The 27,874-nt window shown below is 35.6% G+C and overlaps 1 protein-coding gene across 1 annotated transcript; it reads left to right on the top strand.

The window, feature by feature from the left end:
• Window positions 1-27,489, top strand: LOC577890 (receptor-type tyrosine-protein phosphatase R). Its single transcript, XM_030989489.1, has 13 exons — window positions 1-741; window positions 13,230-13,364; window positions 16,699-18,065; window positions 18,481-18,594; window positions 19,295-19,485; window positions 20,479-20,562; window positions 21,069-21,168; window positions 21,987-22,142; window positions 23,754-23,891; window positions 24,566-24,679; window positions 25,477-25,637; window positions 26,136-26,249; window positions 27,162-27,489. The coding sequence occupies exons 3-13, from the start codon at window positions 17,994-17,996 to the stop codon at window positions 27,265-27,267; spliced, it is 1,350 nt and encodes a 449-aa protein (XP_030845349.1). The 5' UTR covers window positions 1-741; window positions 13,230-13,364; window positions 16,699-17,993; the 3' UTR covers window positions 27,268-27,489.
• Window positions 27,490-27,874: the final 385 nt, after the last annotated feature.

Genomic DNA, 27,874 nt, shown 5'->3' with positions numbered 1-27,874 from the left:
GATTTGTGAGTGTTTTCAAATCGAGTAGTGCCTTTAAGTAAGTCTGTACATTTGCCTATATTATTACTACAATACTAGACAGAGTGCATGACATATTCATGCCGTAGGCCTAGGTAATTACTTAATATACATGTAAGCTCTCTAAGTACATGCAATTATTACTACCATGCCCCAATATCGCCAAATTTTTCCCTACGCACTTGAGTCCCCGCCACACGCCTCACTTTATTGAAAGCCTTCCATTCATAGGCACATCCCAGCTTTCTACTCACAAGAGACAAAATCCACATAGAAACACACACACACATGGAGACACCCACGCCACATCGCATGCTTACAATGCACAAAGGCACTTAAGTCAAACGCATCCTCTGCATGTACACACACACACACGACCGGCATACACATCTCCTCCACAAGCATCACACACATACACGTAATGCACGTCTCCTACACCACCATACTCACCCACACACATGCACACACACCCATACACACGTTTCCCACTTCAGTCCCATGCATTAGGAAATGTGGGCTGGGAGTGAGTGTGGGATATTAAAAACCATTTCATTAGGGATTGCTGTGTGTTGTGAGCCGATTGTTCCGTTGTCACTCTCACTTCGCACGGCAGACAGGCAGGCTTTGGCTAGCAACCTGTTCCAATACAAGCTGGATCCTTACTCTTGGAATATATATTATTAGCAAGTTTGCGATCGACGCGACCTCAAAACGGTGTCTTTTGTGAGTACATGAACAAACATTCCAAAATATATTCATCTTTTATCATGATATTTCATTTTTGTATCCTTATTCATGACTGCAGAGATAAATAATGTGTGGACAAAATGACCAGTAGGATATTTTGTGAATGGGCATGCATCTGTTTATAATAGGCGACAGCAGTGTGTCAAAGAGGTGACATAATTTGAAATGTACATGGAAGATTTATTTACTGTGTGTTATGAACAAGGTTTTCGAATCTGACCCTGGTATATTTTTGGTAATTCATGTATAAAGCTATTCTTTTTATGCACTTTTTGAACAAAAAAGCGCAGTAAGTATAAATTACAAGAAATACATTTATCTGGTTGATTCAAACAAATGCTTGCAAATTGGTTTTTAAATAATGAATTTACATGTTATTGATGTGAAAATTGTATGTTTCTATTTGAATATTAATACGTGTGATGTTGCCAGTTACCACTCCACAATCATAATACACACTTTACATGAATTGGTATCTAAATTCTAAGCATTTTTGCCAGAAATAATATTCAGAATCAATAAAAGTATTTGCTTTGTAAACTTCTTTTCAGTTTGATGTTGATAAAGTAAGTAAATAAATTAAATTCAGTAATACTGTTCATCATGTGTTATACAAAAATCTTTTGCATTCTATAACAGCTATAGATGTTATTTCTGTTACCAGTATTGTCATCATACATGTCCTTGCTGACTTATTTTGTGAATGAAAACGTAAGGTCAGGTTTTGCTGCGGCCATTTTAGATTGATGTCTGTTTTGTGGTGTTAGCCACTCATCCAGATCTAATACACTTTCTGAATCGAGCGTCTGGAAATGCAATCCGTGGGAAGATTGGGCTGCGTAATTACACCAAGCACAACTGCAAGAATTTTCTTACAGTCAAATCTGCTAAAGGAACTTAGCTACCACCTGTATAGAATGGACACTAGTCTTAAAGGACATGCAGTTTTTGGTTTCTTTTTTTACTGTATTTCTCATTGAAATATGTTTTTATTAAGACAACTAGAAACAACTTTAAGATCAACTCCATAGATATTTGAATACCTTATTTTACATTATGCCATAAACACTATATTTGGATTGTGAAATGGGGTTCGGACATGTCCCCACATTTTAATTATGATAAAAAATGATGATGATGATTATGAAGAGGAGGAGGAGGAGGGGAGTAGGGGAAGAAGAACAACAACTACAACAACAACAAGAATTAGGCATGTGTATCTAGTTCTGTATCTTAAACAATAAGTAATGGACAAGGATACATAATCGCCTTAGGTTGACCGTGGAAAAGTCTTAGGGATCATGATTATTTGATCCTCCACTGAAAGATCACCTCTACCACTTTTCTCTTTATGTATATATATATACAGGTCTCAGTCTATTATGTCATTTTAAATTTTAATTATCTTTTAGCCCCCCCCCCCCCCAAAAAAGAGTAGTGAATCAGCAGTAGATGTGAACCCATTTTAAAGAAACCAAATATTTTTAATTTTGTTTATGTATTCAGCATTTTAGAAGAAAAAAAGTACCTATAACATATGAAATAAATCACAAATAATAGACATCATGATACAAAACAGGCAAGGAGATACGCATTTTCTGGTTCTTGTGACTTGTGCTCCAACAATGCTTGCTACACAGTCAATTTCATTATTCAACAAAGTCCTAACTTTAACCGTGGACCATAAACCCTACCTCATAGCCTAACCTAAAATCCATTCTTTTCCTGCCCTTGTTCTAACCCTATCTATTCCTTTCATGAAATATTTCAGGAAATGTCACCAGAGCAGGTGTCAGGCCAATTATATTTTCATAAAACACAACAATAAAACAAAAAAAGGGGGATTGTGAACATAAATAAATGCATGTTAAGAATTCTCCCTACATATATCATTTTGAATAGGAGATTAAGTTGTCATGGTCACATGTAACCCTGAAAACGTTACCCACGATGTAGAATTTCCACCGTGAAAAGCATCACTGATACTTCACATCTTTTATTTCTACAAAAGGGTTAAAGCTTATCTGCCGTAGTTTACAGGAGGGATTAGACTGCCCTGCAAGGTCACTCGACAGGTGGTTATCTCATCAGCTCAGCTCTCAGTTAACATAAGAAAAAGAGGATCATGGGGGACCAATGGTCACCGATTAGGCATTGTTTGTTATAAAGAGGGCGCAAGTAGCTACAATTAGTGCAGTGGGCCTTTAAGTCCTCGGAGGATTAACCCTTTCTCTATGGGAACCAGGTGGTCCGTGTATTAAGCCTATGGGAATTATTGAATTCAGTAGTCGATGGGTTTAACTAAATTTCTACAGAGAGTACGTGCAAGGTGACAAGTTTGAATGTCAATGGAAGTACGTTATCACTGTTTTATCAATGTGGGAACCACACCAGCTGGTTTTCCAGAAGTACCTTGTACCGAAGGATATTTGTCTACAACTCTGACAACATGTCATTATGATTATGTGTATTGCAATAAATTGAGTCACGATCAAACTAAGAGGTCTTTTTCAAGAGAAGGCCTAATAATAAACCTGATCAGGGAGCTTTTGGGAGTAAATGACTGATTTAAGAAAATTACTTTGTCAAAAGTGAAGAGCAAAAATTGGCAGATTCTATGCCCAGTTAAATACTGTTTAACTCAGTTATGATCACAACTTAATAACATTCAATCCAAAAATACAAAAGTTGTCCATTGTCATATGACGCGTTGTAAACCAAGGTTTGTAACGCGTCGAAACGCGTCATATGACACACATAAACCTATGTTTGTCGACAAACCTCCTTTGTGAATTTGGGCCAAACTCTCTGAATGAATCAACTCTATGGCAAATTTACAATCATTTCAATTGTCAAAGTACTATTTAAAATAGCATTTTTACCCTCAAGAAGAATACTCTTAAAAACGAAATATCAGCTAAATCATCATAAGATGCTTTTCGTTGTTCCTTGTTGTGAGATCAACTCACATGGACTAAAGTTTCTCTGACAATTTTGATGGATATTTTTTTCTCTATGTTAATGATATTCATAACGATTCATAATGATCAACAAGGACAAAAAATATACATGGGAAGACAGATTACAAATTCGCCCACATACTACTTCATTCTCAAAATGTCAAAAAGATGCTCAGATGAGTACTTCTTCGTTGCCTCTCTATACTGAATGGAAAAAACATAGTGAGGGGGCGGGCATTATTATTTAACACATGTTGAAATGCATGAAGTGTCTAACCGTGCTTAGGGGCATTTGTATTAAAGTGTACCGGTCAAATGGAAGATAATATGTGTACAGCTAGAATGGATGCAATGAACCTCAAAAAAATTAACCTGGCTTTCTATGGGTAATATAACATAATGGGTAATATAACATAAATCCCTGCCTAGGGAACTCAAGTCATACTTGTGTTCCATGCTATATCTATTCTATGTGAGCGTGTACACTTGCGTTAACTACCGGTAGTCTACCAAGGGAAACGCTTTACAGTTCACTGAGAAAGTACTTGAATTGCAATATCTCTTTGTAAAAGTAACGTTTGAAGCTTGTATTTTGATTACAGTATAGCCACATAGGGTCCCTTACATCCAAACTGAAACCTGGTTTGGTGATCAGTACTCTTTAAGATAAGACGAGAAATGTTTGAGAGAGACCTACGTAGTGAAGTGTTTTGGTCCAATAGATATTGAGAAGTAGAGTCACTCAGGAGTGTTGTGTAGCATAAAGGTCGATTGCTAGCATCAAGTTGTTGATTTCATCATCTTTTTTGTGCCGACATAAGGGCTGTTCTCATTAGTTCAAAACAAGTAATGGACTTGACACGTTATTAGAATGAGCAGGTAAACAGACCTCTTTGAATACTTGACAGAAATCTGGTGTTTCTTAATGATTTTATTTGATCTTTAAGCAATGTACATGAACGATTTTTAAAAAAAACAAGACAATGCTTTACGTTTCTCATAAAAGTCAGCACGATGGGAAGGTGATGAATGAAATTCTCTTGATTCAATTATTCCTTTTAGAAAATCTTTTAAGATTAAGGTTTAAATAACCATTCAAGAAATGCCAAAGTAGTTGAATTTGATATCCATTACCAATATTTTTAAAGATTTTTCTTATTCATTAAAATGTGCGAAAAGAAAATAGAAGATTTAACAAAAATCTATTAGGCTCTACCAAAATAGTTCTCTTTCTCAGTCCCATTCATTCAAATTTATGTTTGGAAGGACAAGCCTTGGTATGCTACTCTGCAAATGTGCATTGTGATATTCAGCAAATGTAATTTCAAGAAAAATTTGTGAGTTTGTTGATATTTTTCTGGTCTAAAGAACATAGCTGCTGCTTGGTAAACACTTTAGAATCATTTTGAGCCAGTTTCTCTCAAAATAAATATTATTACCTGAACTTCAGATTCACCTTGAAGTATATCATGGCTGATTGCATTCAAATGAGAGGTATGTTTACTGCCCTAGCCTAATGACGTCATAAGATACCAAATATGATGATTGTGGAGATTGGTTTTCAGTGGTAGCATGTTTTAGTCCTTCGAAGAAAAGCAGCATAAACAAAAGCACACTAGTATTGTATCTTTCTTCAAGTATATATTTTATAACTACAATGCTTTAATAAAGCAAATGGAAGGTAACTTTCATCTTAATATATACACCATACCGATCAGGTTGGAATAACTTTTTCTTACCTTTTTTCATGAAGTGATTGTGAAAATTATGTGATTTATTACTGATAGATCAAGTTTCTATTCCCTCAGAACATTATTGATCAATCTCTATGACTCCTTAGATTGATCGCTATCTTTATTGTCAACAGTGTACAAGGAAACTTAAAGGACATGTACGGTAAAATGAACAAATCAAAGTACCCTTTGTAAAAGTTCGGTATATTTCAGAAAAAGAATCCCTTGCAGAAACAATTCTACTCTAATATTATTCCAAACTGACAAAGGTATTACAAAAGTATCTCAAAGCTCCCACATTTCCTTTCACCTAAACGATAAGTCGAGAACCCAACCTTCTCTTTAAAGTTTTATTGGATCATACTCCCCAGAGGCGACAGCTGGCCTGAAACATTAAAACAGATGCACAACTGTTTTAATTAAACTGAGAACCTAGCCATTCATTCACTAAAGGAGGAGTTTCAGATCAGACCATATGTGGATTATGAACTCTGAACTATATTTGATAACGTGAATATTTTCATAGTATATGAAAATATACTATGGTAGTATGACACTTTTTGTTGTTGTGTGTGGACAAGTCATCCCCTGCGCTTCTGAATGGAGGGATTTTTAGGCCGTTTTTTTGTTTTTCACATAGTATGAAATATGCATTTCATACATTTATGATAAAGACACATGTAGCCCTACTTCCGCAGATTTCTTCATTAATTATGCTTGGTTTTTTTATACATGTATTATATAGACACAGGTACTGTATGTATATGTAATAGGATACAATATGCACATGGACAGTTCTTGGTGAGTGCTCAATCAAAGGACTGTCTACATTATTATTCTGTCTGTTATAGTTATTGTTTTTATTGAAGTAAGTTTTACTCTGATTAGCAAATTTTTAAATCAAGTTATAACATATTTACGGTGTGTAATTTACAAATATAAATATGCACACAGCAGGAGCACGATTATTTTCAGCCATCCTGATAATCTTTTTTTTTAAACCCATTTACCCTTTTTTTTAAAATATATAACAAAAGCCAATTTTACCCATTATAATATAATGACAGTTTGAGTGGTTTACCTGTTATTATTCAGAGTGTGTTATTGATGACACTCTTCATCATACTTATTTTGATAATGCAAATGTGTTTTACAGCCACTGTGGGAATATATAGAATGTTGATAGGTGCACTTAGTAACCACATAATGAAGTGCGTGGGTCGAAGAGAGTTTAAAGTGGTAATTTATACACACACGCATGGGGTGGTGCTAAATATACTCGTTATACTAAGCCTAGCTTTCATATATGGATATCTGCTGATAAATTTATATAAATATATACATTTTTATTGAAGGATAATGTAATTCAAAGCTTCTGAGATCCATTTTGTAAGGTTGATCAGCTCATATGATAGTAGGTTGTTTTGTGGGTTATTCAGTGAGTGTTGTAGAATATGAAATTGTCAATCATGTTTATAGCCAATTAAAGTGTGCTAAGTGTCTTGTTTGGAAGTTGTGATTGAAATGGTTTAATATGAAAATGGAAGCAGCAAGTGGCTGGAATAAACCATTTCACATTTTAGAAATTTTAATTGTATAAATTTCAAGACATTGAAATAATCAACCCTTGATGATGAATGTAAAACTACGCTTGCTTCAGATTTGACAAATATGGTAAGATAGATAGATATCGTGAAACGACCTGTCTGTAAAGACCATTTTTTTTTTGCCTTGAAGAGAATTCACCAATGAAAGCTGTAGTAATGAACACTTTTCTTGTTTATTTCCCTTCAGTGGTCTTCATAGGCATGTTTATGTGTATTTTACATTATTATGAGAGCTTGTCCTGTACATTTTTGACAGAAGCCTATGACAAGATTTATGACAAAAGTAATAAAAAGACTACCAATAGAATTTCATATTCATTTTTACTGGAGATTTTGAAGGAAAATATAACATATGGGTAATGCATATATACCCTCATTAATACTATAATTACTGTAGCCTACACCTGTAGTGCATTGTGTCATTACACATGTTCATTGTTCCCTTATCTTATGTGCAGGCAAAAGGCTGACAATAACATCATTAACATTAAAAGATACTCTATCATAGTTTGCTTAATGTATCTTAATCTTTAGTTTGCTTAACATATATATATATGTTAATCTCCTTATCTGAATATTGAATATTACTATTGTGGTTATGATATATTACAATGCAACAATATGCCCTTAAAAGTATTTTACCGGCATTGTGTCTAGTTTTGTTGAAAAGGGAGTTATCTTTCAAGCCAACATATGGGGAAAGCATATATGAAAAGGGAATATGAATTTATAAGATAAACTTACAGTACTCAATACAAATGAAAACTCACTGTTTAAAATGCCTGTATACAGTGTTCTTTCAAATATTCAGAATCTCATGAATAAAACCATCCTTAATTATTAAAGTCACATCCTAAAGTTTAAATTTGATGGCATGAATTAACCTGTCAAACTTCATTTTTATTATCCTTCTGAATTAACTGCCACCTTTAAACCAGAAGATAAACCCCTAAACAGAATCCTTTCCAGACTATAAAACATCATAGCCATATTACATCCTTGCATTTTATGTGCTGGTACCTATTCCCTGGATGATAAACGACCAGCTGCTCACGTCTCGATATTGCATTTCCGGTCCGGCGTTTTGTGAGAAGTGCCAACTCATTGTCTGTTTTATGGTGGTACTTGGCGCACACGTGGAGCTCTGAAAGATTCATGCAGTTTATCCACGCCGACTGTAATGTTTGTCTTTCTGGTCACGTATACATGCTGTACGTGCGAGGCGAGTATTGAGGCTGGCGTATACATTTGTAGGAGAGTGGTAGAGACCTAATTTCAGGTTGTAATTAGGATTTCAAGTTGAGCAAGCGCCGTCTGTCTGTCTGCTCGTGATCAGCGAAATGTTCGATTGAAATTTGGAAATGTTTGATTGCTTTATCAATCAAGCAGCCTGCAATTGAGCAATGAAGGTCATATATTTCATTAATGATTACCCTCCCAGAATAGATGTGAATAATTCATTCTTCGTAGCTTTTACACATCTCAGTGTGGATACATAGAACAAAGAGTATTCGGAGTACCACTTTCAGAAGTGAATTTTCATTATTTCCATTTTTAATGTCCATATATGGAGATTTATCTTGTTTACATGCATTATAAAATGAATACATACACCTAGTCAACACAAAAGGACAAAGAAATACATGATAATGGATAGTGTATCAGGATATAGATTATTTACATGAAACAATTTTTTTAGACATGCTGGTAGAAAATATGCTGGTGAAAAATAAAAAATTACAGATTCATAGTAGAATGTCACCAAATCGCAGCACTAACGCCCTTTGACAAGACATTGATATCTACATTTGCCTCACTTGACCCAATTGTATAAATAGGTACCTGGTAGCATTTATTTCATGAATGTACATGGTTAGCGCTACGGTTGTCGAAATATGCAAAGTTGATTTGAAGTGATAGAGATGTTACATCATATTGTACTGTTCTACATGTATACAGCGCTTAGATACTTAAAGACTTTGGTGGAAAACACTTTATATCATAAGCACTGCTTTATTATTATCATTATTTATTATTATTATTATCAAGGAACAGAATATCGTCATCAATAATATTATCACTGTGAGAGTACATGAAAAATATAATTAGAGTAAAACAGAGGAGGCCCAAGTACATCAATGAAATAGCTATCAAACCATACAACAAATTTAGAATATTATGTAGGTGTTTGCTGCATATATATGATATTGTTTGTAAATAAGCATTTAGCTAAAGGCCTACAATGTAGAAAGTCTGAATGATATCACATTTTTAATACTATTGAATATATACATGAACAGTTTTGCTTGAAATAACGTAGACACCCTCACACCAAGTCACACCATGCGACCACAATACATGCAGTCACATGTGAGTGTGAGAGTGTCTACTCTATTTCAATCAATAAATGTATTTTACCAGGAACAGTATTTGATAAGGTCTGAACATGATATGACTTCACAGCAAATTGCATTCTGTGGATTTGTACAGTACATATTTGAACATGTACACTTCTGATAAGATCTGTAAAAAAATACAGACCTTTTGAATGATGTTCTAAATAAAATAACCTCAGTAAAAACTATATTTGAGTTTATAGAGAGACATATGGATTTTGAAAAAATATAAAGGCATGAAAGGCAACTGAAACCTGAGTGTGCTTTGTAAAATCTGCACCAAGTATGTAGTTCCGGTCTGTACAATACAGATTTAATGAAATTATAGAATGCATTTGTGTGTTTAATATAAGGATCCTTGAGATAAAAAAGAAACCTGAAGTAGTTGTCAATGTAGTGGAAGTATCAATAATAGAGCTAAATAGCAGAAATAAATCATAAATAGCTGTTTTCATGCAAATGTTACAGAGTTCAATTTGTATTCAGCCTGCACGTCGTAGATGAGGGGTCTGTACATGCACAGCCGTCCTACTATATTTATTGAACATATTTGGCTTTGATAGGTCATTCATCACTGGCGCTCCTCTGTTCATTCCAAAACACTTGACAAATTGGACTAGGAGATACCAAGAATAAACTTCCAAAGAGCAGGGGTCGTATACATGCGTGGGGTACAGGGTATCTCAAAAGATTCCTATGTTCTTTAGACCGAACATGTTCATCTGAAAACACTTGACAAATTAACCTTGGGGATATTGAAAATAAACTCCTGAAGAGCAAGGGATATAAACATTCATGCACATGCATCAGATACAAGGTATCTCAAAAGATTTATGTATTCCTTATAGACCGAAATGATTGTTAAATCATATATTCTTTAATTGTATTTGGCTCTGATAGGTCATTCATCATACAGCTCTCATGTTCATCTAAAAACACTTGACAAATTAAACTAGGGGATATTGAAAATAAACTCCTGAAGAGCAAGGATTATATACATGCATGCACATGCATGCATTAGATACAGGGTATGTCAAAAGATAGATTTATGTATTCCTTTTAGACCGAAATTAATTATAAATCATATGTTCTTTAATGTATTTAGCTGTGATAGGTCATTCATCAAAGAGCTCTCATGCTCATCTGAAAACACTTGACAAATTGGACTAGAGGATATTGAAAACTTAACTCCTTAAGAGCAAGAGATATAAACATGCATGTACATGCATCAGATACCGGGTATTCCAAAAGATTGATATGTTCTTTTTAGACTGAAATGAATTTAAAATCATAAGTTCTTTAATGTATTTAGCTGTGATAGGTCATTCATCATAGAGCTCTTATGTTCATCTGAAAACACTTGACAAATTGAACTAGGGGATATTGGAAATGAAATCCTCAAGAGCAAGGATTATAAACATGCATGCACATGCATCAAATATAGGGTGTCTGAAAAAAAAGATACTTGAGAATGTACATAGAATGAGTGTGATGCTGAGATGCAAACTTATCTTGAGGCACCCTGTACACATGTAAATTGTGAGATGCACTCGAACATTTCTTCATTGGTTGTAGCTGGAGCCTACAATTGATGAGTACATCATGATTGATGTTGTAACACTGGGTGCAGCTTAATATGGCTCTAAACCATGAAGGTCATGGGTGACTTGACAAATGAATCGAGAATATATCATAGAGTGTACAAAAGAATTACGGTGCAAGAGGATGCATGTACATTTCTAGAAAAATACTGCATGTTTTACACCATTTTATATTTTATATACCTTATACTCACTAAGGTTTACATTTATGTTCCGGAAGTTTTGCAGTGTAAACTTTATTATTTTATTATGTTATTATTATTATTGTTATTAATACTAATTATTATTATTACTATTATTATAATTGTTGTTGTTGATGTTAGGGATAATATAATAATCATGATAGTTGGTATTTTATAGTGCTTTTCAGGACCGCAGGCCCTCTCAAAGCGCTTAACAAATATATATTATTACCCTGGTCATCAGATTCAGGCTTACCCGCACACAATGTACATGTATGCACAGTCTCTGTGTTTTCTTCTACATTATCATATACACTTTAAACAAGGTTAAAATTTAACATTAATGGTGCTTGCTCCCTTGCTCGCCATGCAGGCACAGAACGTTATGCAGTTCGAGGCATAAGCATGTTCTATTACTAATTAAGATAGTACTTTACCTGGAATTAAAGTAATTACTAACTTTTTACTGACATAAGGGTTTCGAGTAATACTTTACTTATGTGCAATACTGTAGTGATGTCAATTAAGTCTTGATTGGAGAATACTTGTAGAAAACAATTTCAAATATTTGTGTCCAACAGTAAATAACAAGTAATTACCAATAAGAAGAGGCTGCAAAATGTTGATTAATGTGGACTTTGTGATAGAATCTGATACGAAAAATTAAGAATATACAATAAATGCACGATTGCATACCGGGTAATAAAATCACTGGAAAGTGTCATTTGTATTTTTACTACTACTGAAGATATTTTATAACAACTACTGTACACTATTCATTTCATGATTCATATTAAACATTACACACAATAACCGAACAGTGAAAAAAACAGCTCAAGTTCTGTCATCTATAATTCAGAGTATCATCTTTTGGCAGTTTATTTCAAAACTGCACAAATTAGAAAAAACATGGAAATTTACAATGAATTCCAAATAATTGCATTAAGAAAATTGCAGGAAATACCACTTGTATATTTGACTACTACTAAAGATATTTTATAAAACTACCATCCTAACGCTAATATGAAATATATTACAATAGATGACCCATGTAAACCCAAGCTTGGTCATTCATTCAAGTTTGAAATGTCATCCGTTGGCAGTTTATTCATGGAGTACACAACCCTAGAAAAAAAAACCCTGGGTGATATCAGTCTGCATTTGTATTATCGGAAGTACCTTGTTCTACAACGTGTTTAACACACATGGCACTTTCCCAGCCAGAGTCCATTCAAACACATGTCACTGTGTTTATTTTTGTGATAAATATATACGATAAGAGGAAGTTTTTACATATTAAGTACACAGTCAAATGGTTCTGATTGTCATTTTTTAGTCATCATCATCAACAGAATCACTTTGTATTTGTAAATGTTTGTATTTTGATGAATTAGTTCACCACACATTGGGATAGTGCTAATTGTGAAAGTGAGTGACTTCGAATTACAGTTCACATTTTTATGAATAGGCCATATATAAAATGTATTCAAATTAATATGTGTTATATACATGTCGCGACCTGCTTAATTCTATTCATCTGTTGATATTATATCTCTGTAGTCAGGATGCAAATTGTATATATTAAATGTTGCTAGGTCAGACAAACTTAATACATGCACTTTGCATTCTGACTGTTGAAGTATGATTATTTGTTGCAGTTAATTAAAATAATTTATAACGAGGCACGTCACAAAGACATTTGCTAACTGGTACATTACGAAAATGGACTCTTTTTATAACGTGCTGAGACGTATGATATATATGTGGGCATTTAGAAAGAGAATTAGAACTACCGATTATAGCCAATATTTCTCCTTTCCCAAACTCAACCCTATTCATTGATTAATGAAAAACAACTTTCACCTATGTGTGGGCATTTAGTTAGAGAATTAGAAATAACAATCATAGCCAATATTCCTCCTTTCCCAAACTCAATCATTGATTAATGAATAACAACTTTCACCTTTTACAAATTTTCCATTCAGGATGCGATGATGCTGCAGACAATGTGAGATCGTCATCAGAAGGCCACTGTCGCTACCTCACCTACGTCACCTTCTCCAGGAAACAGATCAGAATGTTATGACATCCAGGAGGGAAGAAAATATACTTTGACAATGGTGAGTTGAGGATTGGTTATTCCTATTAGGTCTGCCATATATTGAGACAACCCCTCCCAGGAATATCCTTAGGCCTGCCTTCATCAGCTCGAGTTTGCCAAATAACCCGCTTTTTAACTATCCCGATCACAAATTAACTAGATAATTTGTGTTTTCATCAGCCAGCAGTTGCAATTAGGGTATATTTGGTCGAGAAATTTTGGTCTTGTTTCCAAAAAAAAAGCTACCCCAAGACTTCTGAAGGTTAACCATTTTTCATCTGCGTCATCTTTTCTAGGAAACAGATCAGACTGTTATGACATCCAGGAGGAAAATAAATACAGTTGTAGATTTTAACAAGGGTGTGTTGAGGATCTTGTATTGGTATCTCCAATAGCACATTAAGACAACCCCTACCAGGAATTTCCTTGTAAAACAGACTACCCCAAGCTCGCTGTATGTTAACCTGATTCATCTGTGTCATCTCCTCCAGAAACAGAGAAGATTGATGTTATGGAGAGAATAAAAAATATTTTTAAATGGGTGAATTCAGTGTCGCATTTTAAACTATGTCTGTAATAGACAACTACCACCAGTACCCCTCACCCCTGAAGGAAAGACCCATAGTAATCAAAATACAGCTGATTATTAGTGAACCCTAGTCCAAAGCAATGTTCACACAAAATTGTGAAGTGCTTGGTTGTCATAAGAACCATACTAGATAGCTCATTGTGAATGAATTTCACATCGATTAAAAAATATTATATACCTCACTTAAGTAATCCAGCAATCTGATTGGTCGAAATTGCATTCATAAACTTTAACTGTTCCCGAAAATTCCCAGTAACCATGGTTAAAACAGTTCTAAAATCCCAATAACCATGGTTACCGGGAAAATAGTTCAGTCTCCATGGTTACCCCATAGGTTTACATGTTAAAAAATGGTCTGAGCGATCGAGGATACCGTACGTGTGCGAAGAATTGGTCGGTAATTTCAATACAATTGAATCTCGATCGATCTTACCGACAATTTTATCTTGCATTGTTGACATGAAGACGAAAATAAACTTCCAAAAACAAAAAAACAACATCTGCTGATTGATCTTGATCTAAGTTCGTGCCAATATGCATTGCAAAAGTAAAAGAAGGGCCTGTTTAATGGAGCAGCCGTGAAGCATCGACCACGCGAAGCCGTTTTCAATCCATTTTAATCTATATATTAGAGAAAACTGTTAAGTATGGTAACAGAGCGCGATAGCCGAGCGGTTTAAGGCGCTGATTTTAGTTACATCACCTTTTGTACACAAGAGATCGAATCCCACACAAAAAGACTTGTTCACATATGACGCTGCAAAAGTACAGCAGTTTTTTTAATGACGACGCAATGTGTAATTCGCTTCACATTTCTGTATCTTATAACACAGAGCTCAGTGAATACGCTCAGGTCCTTTGCCGTGCGCAGTTGCCACTGATTTTACAAATTAAAATGTTTTTTTTGTTAATCGCCATAGTTTTTTTGCGGACGTTACTGCACCATTTCTGAACAAACCTGAAAAAGCAGTGCTCACACTGTAATTGTGAGGTACTCGATTGTCACACTGAAACCTATGGAAACCTCCATTGTATAAATTCTCCAAATCAATTCAATGTGTAATACGCAATGTACATGATCTGCTTGAACCTCGAGGGCAGGCAGGTACGCACGTAGAAATTAAATTAGTGGCGCTTCCAATTGGGTTAGGTTGCTATGGCGATTGTTCTAAATTTTTCACTCTCGGCGGTACTTCCGCTCTATCTGGTGCACCTTTTGAGAATAAGATACCGGTTTGTTTGGAGGTGAATGTGATTTGGAGTGCCTTGAGGCCTCCTTGCATAGTGAGTTGCCATTGACGATATAGGAGTTCTGTGTTGACATTGGCACAGTGTCACGGTGAAGTGTGTACATGACATTTAAAAGGCAATCATGCTGTAGAACCCACATGAAGAGTAGTTAAAGGTGAAACGTCCTGCTGGTGAACTGGATTAATCTTTTAAGTTCAGTAGGTCATTTCATTTACCACAGCAATTAAAGAACGTAGGTGTACAAATTAATTGTTGGTATATTTATTCCATTCTTCGTAAAAAAAAACATTTACAATACAGTATGTATAAAAATTGAAATTGAAATCATAAAAGCCTATAAGGCAAGCAACTGTGACAAATCATAATACTCACGAAATACTCGCAACATACACAAGAAATACATATTTGTTGACATTTTCCATCATTGCAATGGGAAATATTTCATTAGTAACGGGATAGGAAATTGCAAGTTCAGCCACCTGCCTGTCCAAGTGGCCTTTGACTCTGACCAGTACAAGACAAGTAGCTCCTTGACAGAACTCATTGCAAATGAAAGATTAATGACACTTCTGGTATGTTCAGTTTCCAATCATGGTAATGATCGTTCCTTGAGGGGAACGAACCCCTGGTCCCGTTAAAAATAGACCAATCAAGAAATAATTATGCGAGAACAGCTTCTCTCTTCCCCCTATGGATATGACTGTTGATTAGGAAACCATTCTTTGGTAATAATGTGGTAGCGGAATGCGACGGGAAATGGAAAGGATCCTCATTTTCATTATCTTGTCCTCGTTGATCATTGATTATAACAAAGAGAGGGATTTGGCCATGATTTGTATTCCATACTGATCCGTAATCATAATATTCTCGCCTAACCCTTGCAGTGACGTATGTTGAATCCTCTCACAAATTGGCAATCTAATTGAGTCCCAACTGCAAGTGTTGCAGCTTTGAATCTCGGGGGATCGTGAATCATCTTCCACGGCTCCATTGCCAAAATCTCTGCCCCAGTTATTGGTCCACCTCGAGTATGATAAAGAAGAGGGAATCGATCGAATCCCCCAAGCGCTTCCTCGCATTTCAACTTGGACTTTCGTGAACCGGCAGAGGAAAATCAGATGATTTTACTCTTAGGTTTTCAATGGGAAGATAACCTTTTGTGAACCAGTGGGAGAAAATCAAATGATTTAGAGGTTTCCTTTTAAAAACTATCCATGAATAACTTATCAGAAATAAGTCATTAGGTGGACGATATTATCTCTTGAAATCAAAAGATATATTTACAAAAGTTTTTTTGTAAGGGTATTTGTAAAATTAAAAAATGTAAGAGATTACAAAATTAATTTGACATACTTGGGTAGTTATGAAGATATCAGTAATTATAGCACCATTCTTTCTCTGCTACCCATAAAATTTCTTATTGAAACCAGTACTGATTCCCCCCCCCCCCTACAATTCTCAATACAGATTTATTTATACAAAGTCTATTGTGCTTTTCCCTCTTTTCTATTAGATGGCTTCAAATGAATGCAGTGTCATGCATGGCCAGCATTGGGATGCAACTTTACTCTTGGAATAAGCTTTGATATATTCTGGAATATCAGGAGCATTAACTACAGCAGACCAAAGATACACAGATTTTAAGCTTGATGAACTTCTACCGTAGTAGCTCAGGCCTGTGTCTGTGGCCCCAGGCAACGCTGTCATCGCTGCATGCAGCTGTATTTCTGCTGAGCCATCACGAAATGGGAAACGTGCACCAGCTAGCTAACTGACATTCAGGGAATGATCTACACATTTAGCTGGATTGCCAATTTGCATGCTCCAAATAAATTAAGGCACGATATATAGCTACACAGCCACCAGCAAGACCGCCAGCACAATCACCTGCGATGATCACATACAGGCATTACCGGTAGCAATAAGGTGCACTAGCTTACATTAGCAAAACTGAAAGGTTATCACTTCGACCCAAAATACACTCAGGATGTTTCTGGTAGCAATCTATAATTCAACTATTTTACTTTCTTGATGCAGTTTGAAAGCAAAATGATATGAGAATTCATTTTTATCAAGTCTCAAAGCAAAAAGTTTCCAAGCAACTGATAAGATTTTGTAAGTGATATTTCAAAACCACCGAGTAGTATCCAAGCACATACACAAACACAAGAAAATAATTTGCCACCAAGTCTGAAGTTATTAGCACTATTATAACCCTAATTTATCATCATTTTAATCATTAAAAAGTAGGTGTTATTGTAAAATAGAAAACTGTGGCATGAATTATTTTTTGCAATTTATATTTTGTGTCATATTATCAAATTAAGTTGCTGCATTTGCTGCCAATTTGTGCCACTGCTACTGCAACACACACTGCAACAAACAACTTTGAAACCACCTGTTCAGTCTCGTAGCTATCCAATGTAAGACAACCATCACAGCAACATTCCTCTAACACCCATAAAGATTCAAAGTGATCACAGAAACTAGCTATAGATACATCAGCTCAAACATCTGCAACATCAACAACGCTACCATCACCACAAGAGAGAAGATTTTCACTGCCAGAAACCTCATCTTCTACAAGCCTTTTTACACTTTGAAGTTGTTGTTGTGTTGCTGCCACCTCATGTTCTAAGAATCCTGCATTGCAGCAACTAGATGCAACATCGACATCACCGCCATAATCTTTCCTTCATCACACAAAAGAAGACTTTCACTGCCAGAAAGCTTGTTTTCTTTAAGCCATTTTGTGCCACCTGACATTGTGTTGCTGCCACATCTTGTTGTGAATGACAATTTGTTGCCATGGTGGTGAAACCGACAGGGTTAGAAACACAGCCATATCCAGAAATGTCTCAGGGAACAGGACCCAGTGTGGTAAGTTGCATGCCACTTTCCAAACCACATTTTTCTAATGTGGACTCCATGGAGAATCATTTCATTTGGTAATCAAACAATTGATAAATTAATGTTCAGGAGTATCTGTGTTTCAGTTTATCTGTGTGTCAACAGTGAATTACACATGAAACATTTTCTATAGTAACAAATTTTAGCATGCATCATAATACTTTTTCTGAATGTTACATTTTTTTCTTGATAAAGCCCAATTCACTTCAAATTGAATTAAATTAAAAAATAAATTTATTGTGATTTACACATCAGTGCATTACACAATAGGTGGAACCCATTGAAATTGCTTCAAATGTTAATGTCTACTTGATGTCTGTAACTACTTATGCACTGAAATAGGAAATTTATCAATTTCATTGTCTCCTATCTTTTTCTTATGTAGTCAACAGCATACCCACATGAAGTAATTGAGAGTGAGCAAGGCTTCTGGCAGCACTCTTATGCACCATACGCAGTTGGCTTCGGTTGTGCTGTTTTTGTTATTCTACTAGCAATTGTAAGTATTCTTATAAATATGAATGCATTTTTTACAATCCCTTGTAACAGTATTTGTATTTTTTTCATTCACCTTCATTGTCATAAACGTCAAAAGTTTGTTCCGATAAGAAGGGAAGGTGCTCTAATCTTGGCTTTGGCTACAGTTTCACTGGGGCCATATTCTGGAAATGATGTTTTTTTTTGTGTTATGGAAAATGATGTTGATTGTCATAACAAACTGAAAATGCTAACACTTGCCTTAGGTGCTTGTGCAGATGTTTTTTCTAACTTTACACAAACGCAGTCAGTTTTGTGTAGACATTAACCAATCGATTGTCCTGATTTTTATTTGTTATGACAAGTAACATTGTTTTACTAACTTAGAACATAACTATTTGCTTTCAGAATTCCAACCCTGGGATTTATTTTTGTCAAACGTGGAGGGATTTATTTTAGGGTTGCGATTTGGTTTCAGGTTGAAGATGGTCAGTCTGGGAAATTGATAGTGGAAACATTATTGCCAGAAGATACGTGGCATACAGTCAAAGGGAAAAACAAGTTTTTAGGATAAGGGGTATAGTAAACAAATAAACAACAAGAACTAGACATTTTATGAAACATCAACAATTCATGAGTGTAGTTGAATGATAACATGTATTCATCAATATGATGTTTAAATACGCACTTTCCATACTCTCCTAATGTCATTTTTATAATAGATATGCTACTGTTGCTGGAGAGCATGGCGTGCCAAGCATCTGAGGGACGAGGAGAAGCGAATATGCATGTACCCGCCCATCAAGCCTGCAACGCAGGAGGGGCAACTCGTCCAACCCGAGGCAGGCTACACATACGCTTCACTAGCCCGCAGTGAACCCATTAAGATAAAGAGCAAAGGATTGCAAGAAAGGTAATAACATTCATTAAGAAAATGGAGACTGAAATGAAGCCACTCGGGACTTTCTTCTCCCACGCATTTGTGGGTTTGGCAAAGAAACTCTTGTTTGAGTGTTTTACAAAATGTACAAGATGCGGGAGTACAGACTTTGAAAGCTTAAAGGGATTCGGTAACTTTGTCTCAGATTCTGAAACAAAATCCTGGATTTAGTTCATGCTGCAATGATAATTATAAACCTTTAGGTCAGTCAGGAACCCCATGACTTTTACAAGCCGATCACCTGTCTGATTATCAAGATATTTCTGATTGGAAAATCAAAATTTTAAAAACCGTTTATAACACTACAGTCTTTTGGTGAAATTAGTATGGTAAAACTGGTCACTCAAAGATTTTTTACTTTTTTGAGGCACTTTATGATCATTTCGAAGCCCAATTTTTTTAGGGCTTCATTGTTACACCATATCACAGACACTGATAACACGTAGGGCCATGCATGTCAGATTTAACATTGTTAAACGAAGCCTTTAAGACGACTGAGATGATGCCCCTCAGGACTTGCGTTTTTCACGCATTTGTGGGTTTGGCAAAATAACTATTGATTCAGAGTCTTACAAAATATACAAGATGCAGAAGTATAGAAACATTAAAAGCTTCAGCACATTTTGTGCCCATTTTGTTACATTCTTTATTCACATTTTGTGATAGGGATCTTAAAAAGGAAATTGAGCATCACAATTCTTCATTGTGCGACTCATTGAAAATAGATAAATACTGCTTTTTACAAAAAAATGGCAATATTTGCAACTTTTGGAAGTATCGACCACCTTGTTCAGGTGTATTCTTATCATATATATGTTTTTAAAAGAAAAGTGTACTAACAAAATAAAGCCAATGTTGTCAGTGTGAAAAAGAAAGGCTCACCCATAAAGCCATTTAAATCCTCTTCTGTATTTGTAATTGATGTTTAGCACATAGCCATTTATCATTATTGCTTCTTTTTCGTAGGAGAAGTTCATCCCAGTCACTCACACTCGACATTAATGCTCCGGCAGAAACAGTCAGATGGGTAGCCTCGCCCCCAAGAGAAAGGTATTTTTTTCAAATAGTCCCTGTAACTCTAAGCTATCATATTATTTACATCCGTATTATTGTATCCATATGAAAAATGGAAAAATACAAATAAAAGATTGAAAATGGTGAATATTGGTCAGCAACGTGTTTCAGTTGTTGAAGAATGCAGTCAGAATAAAAACACTGCTTTCTTGCCATCTATATCAAGTCCATGGGAAGTTTTGGCACCCTCTTGGGCCAAATTGTGCATAGGAATAGCTATTTAAGTATGGTACATTATTATTAGTCAGCTTTACAACCAGAGAAAGTAACACTGTGTTTATGTTAGTACAATTTATGAATTGCAATATGATGTCAGCAAATTATATTATAATTATCATTGTTCAAAGTGAAGGGATGAATCAAAAGGAAATCAAGATTTATTAGTAAAATTGCATATTTTCTATTATGAATGTTACAAGGTAGCTGCGATTATATATTTTTTCTTGAATATCTTCTGATGATTGCTCTTTTTGATTTCACAGCTCTGTACAAGAATACTTAGAGTCAGCAGGCAACAGAATGACGAGAAAACAGCTGAGAAATTCAATTAAAAACTTCCGCGCCCTACATGAAGAATTCTGGGTGAGTATATACAGTTCCCTGCCAGAAAGAACACTCTGTCTCACATATAATTTGATTGCAGAGTGAATATAGAATACTGTCATATACTGACTTGTGAAAATAGTGTGTTTACACTATGTGAGACAGAGAGAGAGAGACAGAGAGAGAGACAGAGACAGGGGGTGGAAAGAGAGACACTTTTACTGCAGGGAGTCTGTTTGAGCACAGAGTGGATTTGGATTATATTTGTAGCAGTACGTGACTACACTATATGTGACAACACTCTAATACTATAATTTGACCTTTCCATCCAATCTATGCTATCTTTGTTTTGTGATTTCTCCTTGTACTGGGATGTTATTCATTAAATCATGTTAATGTTTTCTTCAAATTAATGCACAATAATAGATATGTTATCATTTTGGTATCCCTAATGTCTTTCTTAACTGAGCCTAAGTAGTTTCTATTCGTTGTTTATGAACTCTCAAAAGTATATGTTGCCTTTTGTCAAAGTGTAATACATACCGAAATATGCTAATAATTACTTTTCATCGGATTAAAAAACTAATAACCGTCTATACTATAATGTTTTATTAAGATATGGATTTGCAACAACGTTTTCTTGAACGAAAAAGCAGAGCAAAACAAAACAAACAAACTATTCATTCTTTACGAGGATACCAAATACTTTGTATATAATATGTTTATACATGTTCTTAGTGATTCTTTGTTGCTTATTATGCTTAACAGGGCCTCATGGAAAACCATCATTATTGGTGATAATGAGTCACCCTATCTAAATATCAGAAATAAATTTTTAAAAATCCTTGTTCTTGTAGGACATTCCGATGAATCATCCTGAGAGTGTAGAGGTTCCAGGTTCAGCTGCTAAAAACCGGTATAGCACCATACTACCCAACCCACAGACAAGAGTGTCCCTTCCACCAATCAGCGGAGATCCTCTCTCTGACTACATCAATGCAAATATTATCAGGGTAAGATGATGTTAGGATAATGGTCATGTTTAGAGAGAGAAGGAGGAGAGAGAAAGAGAAGTATGGGTGTTGTGGTGGTGGTAATGGTGGTGGTGGTGGTGGTAGTAATGATGATGATAGTGATGGTGGTGTAGCACCATACTCCCCAATCCACAAACCAGAGTGTCCCTTCCACCAATCAGCGGAGATCCTCTCTCTGACTACATCAATGCAGATATTATCAGGGTAAGATGATGTTAGGATAATGGTCATGTTTAGAGAGAGAGAGTAGGAGGAGAAAGAAGAGGATTATGGGTGTTTTGCTGGTGGTGGTGGTGGTGGTAGTAGTAGTAATGATGAGATGATGATGATAGTGATAGTGGTGTAGCACCATTCTTCCCAATCCACAGACCAGAGTGTCCCTTCCACCAATCAGCTGAGATCCTCTCTCTGACTACATCAATGCAAATATTATCAGGGTAAGATGATGATAGGATAATGGTCATGTTTAGAGAGAGAGTAGGAGGAGCAAGAAAAGGTTTGGTGGTGGGAATGTTGGTAGTGGTGGTGGTGGTAGTATTAGTAGTAATGATGATTGTTGGTGTTTTGGAGGTAGTAATGGTGGTAGTTGTGGTGGTGGTAGTAGTAGTAGTAGTAGTAGTAGTAGTAGTAGTAGTAGTAGTAGTGATGATGATGATGATGATGATGATAGGGATGGTGGTATAGCACCGTCCTCCCCAGTCCACAGACAAGAGTCTCCCTTCCACCAATCAGCTGAGATCCTCTCTCTGACTACATCAATGCAAATATTATCAGGGTACGATGAGAAAGAAGAGGATTGTGGTTGTTTTGGTGGTGGTAAGGGTGGTAGTGGTGGTAGTAGTAGTATTGATGGTGATGATGGTGATGATGATGATGCTAGTGGTGGTGGTGGTGGTGGTGGTGGTGGTGGTAGTAGTAGTAATTATGATGATGATGATGATGATGATGATGATAATGATGATGATGATGATGGTGGTGGTGGTGGTGGTGGTGGTGGTGGTAGTAGTGATGGTGGTCTAAAAAACGGTATAGCACCATACTCCCCAACCCACAGACAAAAGTCTCCCTTCCACCAATCAGCGGAGATCCTCTGATTACATCAATGCAAATATTATCAGGGTAAGATGATGTTAGGATAATGGTCATGTTTAGAGAGAGAAAGAGAAAGAAGAGGATTGTGGGTGTTTGGTGGTAGTAATGAGGGTAGTGGTGGTGGTAGTAATGATGATGATGATGATCTTGATGAAAATTATGTTGATAGTGACGGTGGTGCTCTTGATGACTTTGATGGTGGTTGTGGTGAAGGTGCTAATGATGATGATGATGTTGATGTAGATAATGGTAGTGATAATGTTCATGATGATCGTGCTGATTGTGCTTACGATGATTCCATTGCTGGTGGTGGAGGTGGTAATGAGGGTGGTGGCGATTAAGATTAAGATGAAGATTATGCCAAACTCACAGAAAACAATATCTCTTCACCAATCACCTTATCTCTCGATAAAACAATCCCTCAATAAAACAATCCCTCAATCAATATATTTTAATTAATTAATTAATTAAAAAATATTTTTGTTACTCTTCCTCAAGGGGTACGATCGAGAGCCCACTGCCTTCGTCGCCACTCAAGGCCCAATGGCACACACCCTGGCAGACTTTTGGAGGATGATCTGGTTTACCAATGCACCTGTTATTGTCATGGTAACCAAGATCAAAGAAAGGAAAAGAGTAAGTATTCAAATAATACTGTATGTTCTTTTTATCCTTATTTTAAGATATATATTACATAGATCAGCACAATTTTCACACTTCCATTCATAGTCTCTTGAAAATGCAGTGCAACCTATGAAACAAAACTTACTCTGGTATTTAATTATTATTCGTTTTAAATGTAAGAAACAAATAGGTCAAAGTCCACCATTCTCAAGAATATGAATTGCCATATAACAAGAAATTGTTTAATACTTGCCTGTAATTTTCACTATTGGGTTACCTAATTATTCTGCTTCCTCTAGAGCAAGTTGTTTGGGTTTGATTTTTTTAATTGATGAAACATATCACCCGGAAAGCAATGAATCTATGAGCCTATAGTCATTCGTCACTAGAAAGTCTTATTTAATGGACATGCTTACCTGGTCAGTATATATATATATGTTAACATCTTTTTACATCTGTGACTTTTTTTAAATTTTATTGTGTCTGATAATGATCTTTAGAGAAATTCGTTATTAAAAAATGATGGCATTATACAAATATTTGCAGACTTCTGTAGTTACACTGATGTGATGGAACTTTTATTCAGTTCTCACAAAATCTAGTAATATCTCTGAAGGATTTAAACATAATTCTTATTCAATGTAACGAGCAGTGTGTGATTAGAGAGTTTTTTCTTTTTGTTCCAGAGTAAATGTGAGATGTATTGGCCTCAGGGACAGGGTTTCTATGGAGATATTGATGTGACGGTGGAAGAAACAGTGCCCAAAGACGATTATATACTTAAAATATTTACATTGAAGGTAAGCTTGATGACGAGGGGGAGGAGGAGGATGTTTTGGTAGTGTTGATGAGGATTGTGATGATGATAAAGATAATGGCCTGAATTCACAAAGGAGGTTTAAATCTAATCCATGGTTTAAACCCTCATTTACATAACCCATGGTTTAAAATCGGGCAAATTGAGGCGTACCTTGCCTTGCGCGCGTCTAATATTGGACCTGTGACTTGTGTCGCGCTTATTTTGTGCTTATTTTAAACCATGGGTTATGTAAATGAGGGTTTAAACCATGGGTTAAATTTAAACCTCCTTTGTGAATTCAGGCCAATAATGTATCCTGGGTAGATGATATTGATGATATAGAGGATGGTTTTAAAGACGATGGTGGTGATGATGATGTTGATGATGGTGGTGGTTAAAGATGAATGATTAAGTGACAACAGATATTCCATAAATGGTAAGGATATATGACTCCAGTGTTGGTTCTGATGATGATTATGTGGAGTAGGAGGAGAATAATCATAACTTTTGACAGTAATGACAGTGACTGAAACCTTACAATTTTTTTTAAATTGGAGTATTTAAAGCCCTACTGCACTACCTATAGCTACTTGCGCCCTCTGTATAGCAAACCATGTCTAATCGTTGACCATGATTGGTCCCCGATGATCATCTTTTTCTTATGTTAACTGAGAGCTGATTTGATGAGATAACCACCTGTCAGTGACCTTGCATGGTGGTCTAATCCCTCCTGTAAACTAGTACAGACAGGCTTTAAAGAAATGGTACATTTTGTCTTTTTCTTTTTCTTACACCTAGTACTTAAACGAATGTCGTCAGGTTTTGCATTACTGGTACACCGCATGGCCAGACAATAAGCCTCCAGAGAACCCTGTCACGCTGCTGGAGATGATACGTGAGGTGGAGTTCAGCAGGATAGACCCAACGCTTCCAAGAGGACCCGTCATAGTCCACTGCAGGTAGGTAGACCTGGTCCTCTTATTTAGACTTGGGTATGATCTAAATAGTCAAAAATTGGATTCCATCTATGATACTGAACATTTTCAAGACCGGTTCTAGTCCACTGCAAGTAGGCTTAGTCTTATGTCTAGGACTTGGTCTTTAAAGATTTATTTAAGTGGGCAGCTTCACCTGTATGTTGCAACCTAGGATACAAAATTATGCTTCCAGGTAAACAGCATTTGCAGATAATACTGAATAATTGTTATTCAGGGTCATTGCTATATAGGGGATTTTTCATATATAGCTTAAGGATTTTTTATAATGTTGCTTTTACTTTGTTTTTGTTTACATATTCTTTTTTCTGTCTTTCAGGGCTTCTCCTCACAAGCATTTGCTTTTATTTTGGTCCTTTCCATAGTATATATTGTTATTTGTATAATTTTTGTATGGTTTTATGGTTATGGTTAAATGAAAAATCTTGAATCTTGAATGTTGCTATGTCATTTGTTTTGCAGTGCTGGACTTGGTCGGACTGGGTGTTATATCGCAATCACACTTGGTATGAGGCAGATGGATGAAGAGAGTATGGTCGATATACTGGGTATTGTGTGCCAAATCAGGCAAGATAGGTGAGCATAAGGACACAAATATACCTTATACAAATATACTTCAATACCTTATACAAATATACCTTATACAAATATACTAATATACCTTATATACAAATAAACCTGATACAAATATACCCTTTACAAATATACCTTATAAAAATATACCACATTTTTCAGTTTGGCTATAACATTTGATTTAGGGCCATAAAATAAATTTCTGCACATACTGCATCCATTTCTTTTTGGCATGACCTTATTGTGTTTGATGCCAGGTATTTTACAAAGTAGAAGGTTAAAAATCATTGTATTTCTTTAAATGTTGGCAATTTTTCAACTTTGTAACTAAGTTCCTACCCATGCAGTTGCTTACAGAGACATTACATTTTATTACAACAATGTAGCAATAAAAGAAAAATAATTTTGTTGCCAATTTGAAGAACAATTTGTGATCAATTTAGCATTTTTAATTAAATCCTGTTCTGAAAGGATTATGCATCAGATTAAAATGCATTCATCTCCATAGTAGACATTACCATTATCATGATGATCAACATCTTTATGTTTATAAAATTATGACGATGATGCTTAAAAGAGAAATTATAATAACCCAGATTCCACTTACAACTGTCCAAGATTTTTGCGATTGTTTGACCCTATATCCACCCCTCGCAGGAATCTATGATTCTCCAGTGGAATAGGCTACATTTAATACTCGAGCAATCACCATCTGTCTCTTCATTCAAAATGGACTTAAAACATTTCTTTTTTGTAATCCAGATTTTTAGGTTTCTGTAAGTTTTCATTTTCATTTGTGTAGGATTCTTCTTGTTGTATTAGCGCTTTGGGCCGCTCTGGTAAAAGGACAGTATATAAAGAATAATAATTGTAATATCTTTTTTTCCTCCAATCTTTTAATTTGTCCTGAAACAGGGGAGGAATGATCCAGACCAACGAGCAGTATGAATTCATCCATCAAGCCCTCTGCCTCTACGAGAAATGTCTGCCACGAAGGGAATCCATCACGGGGGCAGAGTGAGAGGGCGCCCTTCCCACTACACTTCGGCGAACGGACGGACGGACTCTCGTATTCAGACAGTTTAGTACAGAACCAACCACGACTAGCTTTACCACGCTTTATTTACTTAAGCATTTACATCATTGTTATTTGTGATCTACATGTTTTATTTAGGGATCAAGTGCAGTTTTATTACCCAGGTTAAAAAAACAGTTGAAACCAGTTGGATTTTCTACTTGTTTCATCTGGTACCAGTTGCTGCAGCTATGAAGTGAATTCATATCAAGTGTATTTATATTTTAAGGGAAAGCAGCAAATTAATAAAATTTCACAGTTGTCGTGAAAAATATCAATACAGGAAAATAATACAGAAGTAAGACATCTGAGTTTGTTATTCTTAGGAATTTATGGCAACAAGGATGTATTAATCCTGCTCAGGACAGACTGTTTCCTTGTTTCAATTACTAAATTGATTAGCATTTTATCTTCAAATTTGCAAAACTGGTAAGCATATATTTTTCTTTTGTAGCTATGTTTTATTATGTAATAAAATGTCAATTAACCCAAAATAATTACAAGGACAGAAGCCTGGTCTAAAAATATTAAAAATTTCCTATATGGAAAAGAG

This window comes from Strongylocentrotus purpuratus, unplaced genomic scaffold (genome assembly GCF_000002235.5).
Source record: "Strongylocentrotus purpuratus isolate Spur 01 unplaced genomic scaffold, Spur_5.0 spur5_scaffold_18, whole genome shotgun sequence".
In the NCBI taxonomy this organism is placed as follows: domain Eukaryota; kingdom Metazoa; phylum Echinodermata; class Echinoidea; order Camarodonta; family Strongylocentrotidae; genus Strongylocentrotus; species Strongylocentrotus purpuratus.
The sequence above is the reverse complement of the archived record's forward strand: the minus strand, read 5'-3'. Positions and strand labels throughout refer to the sequence as shown.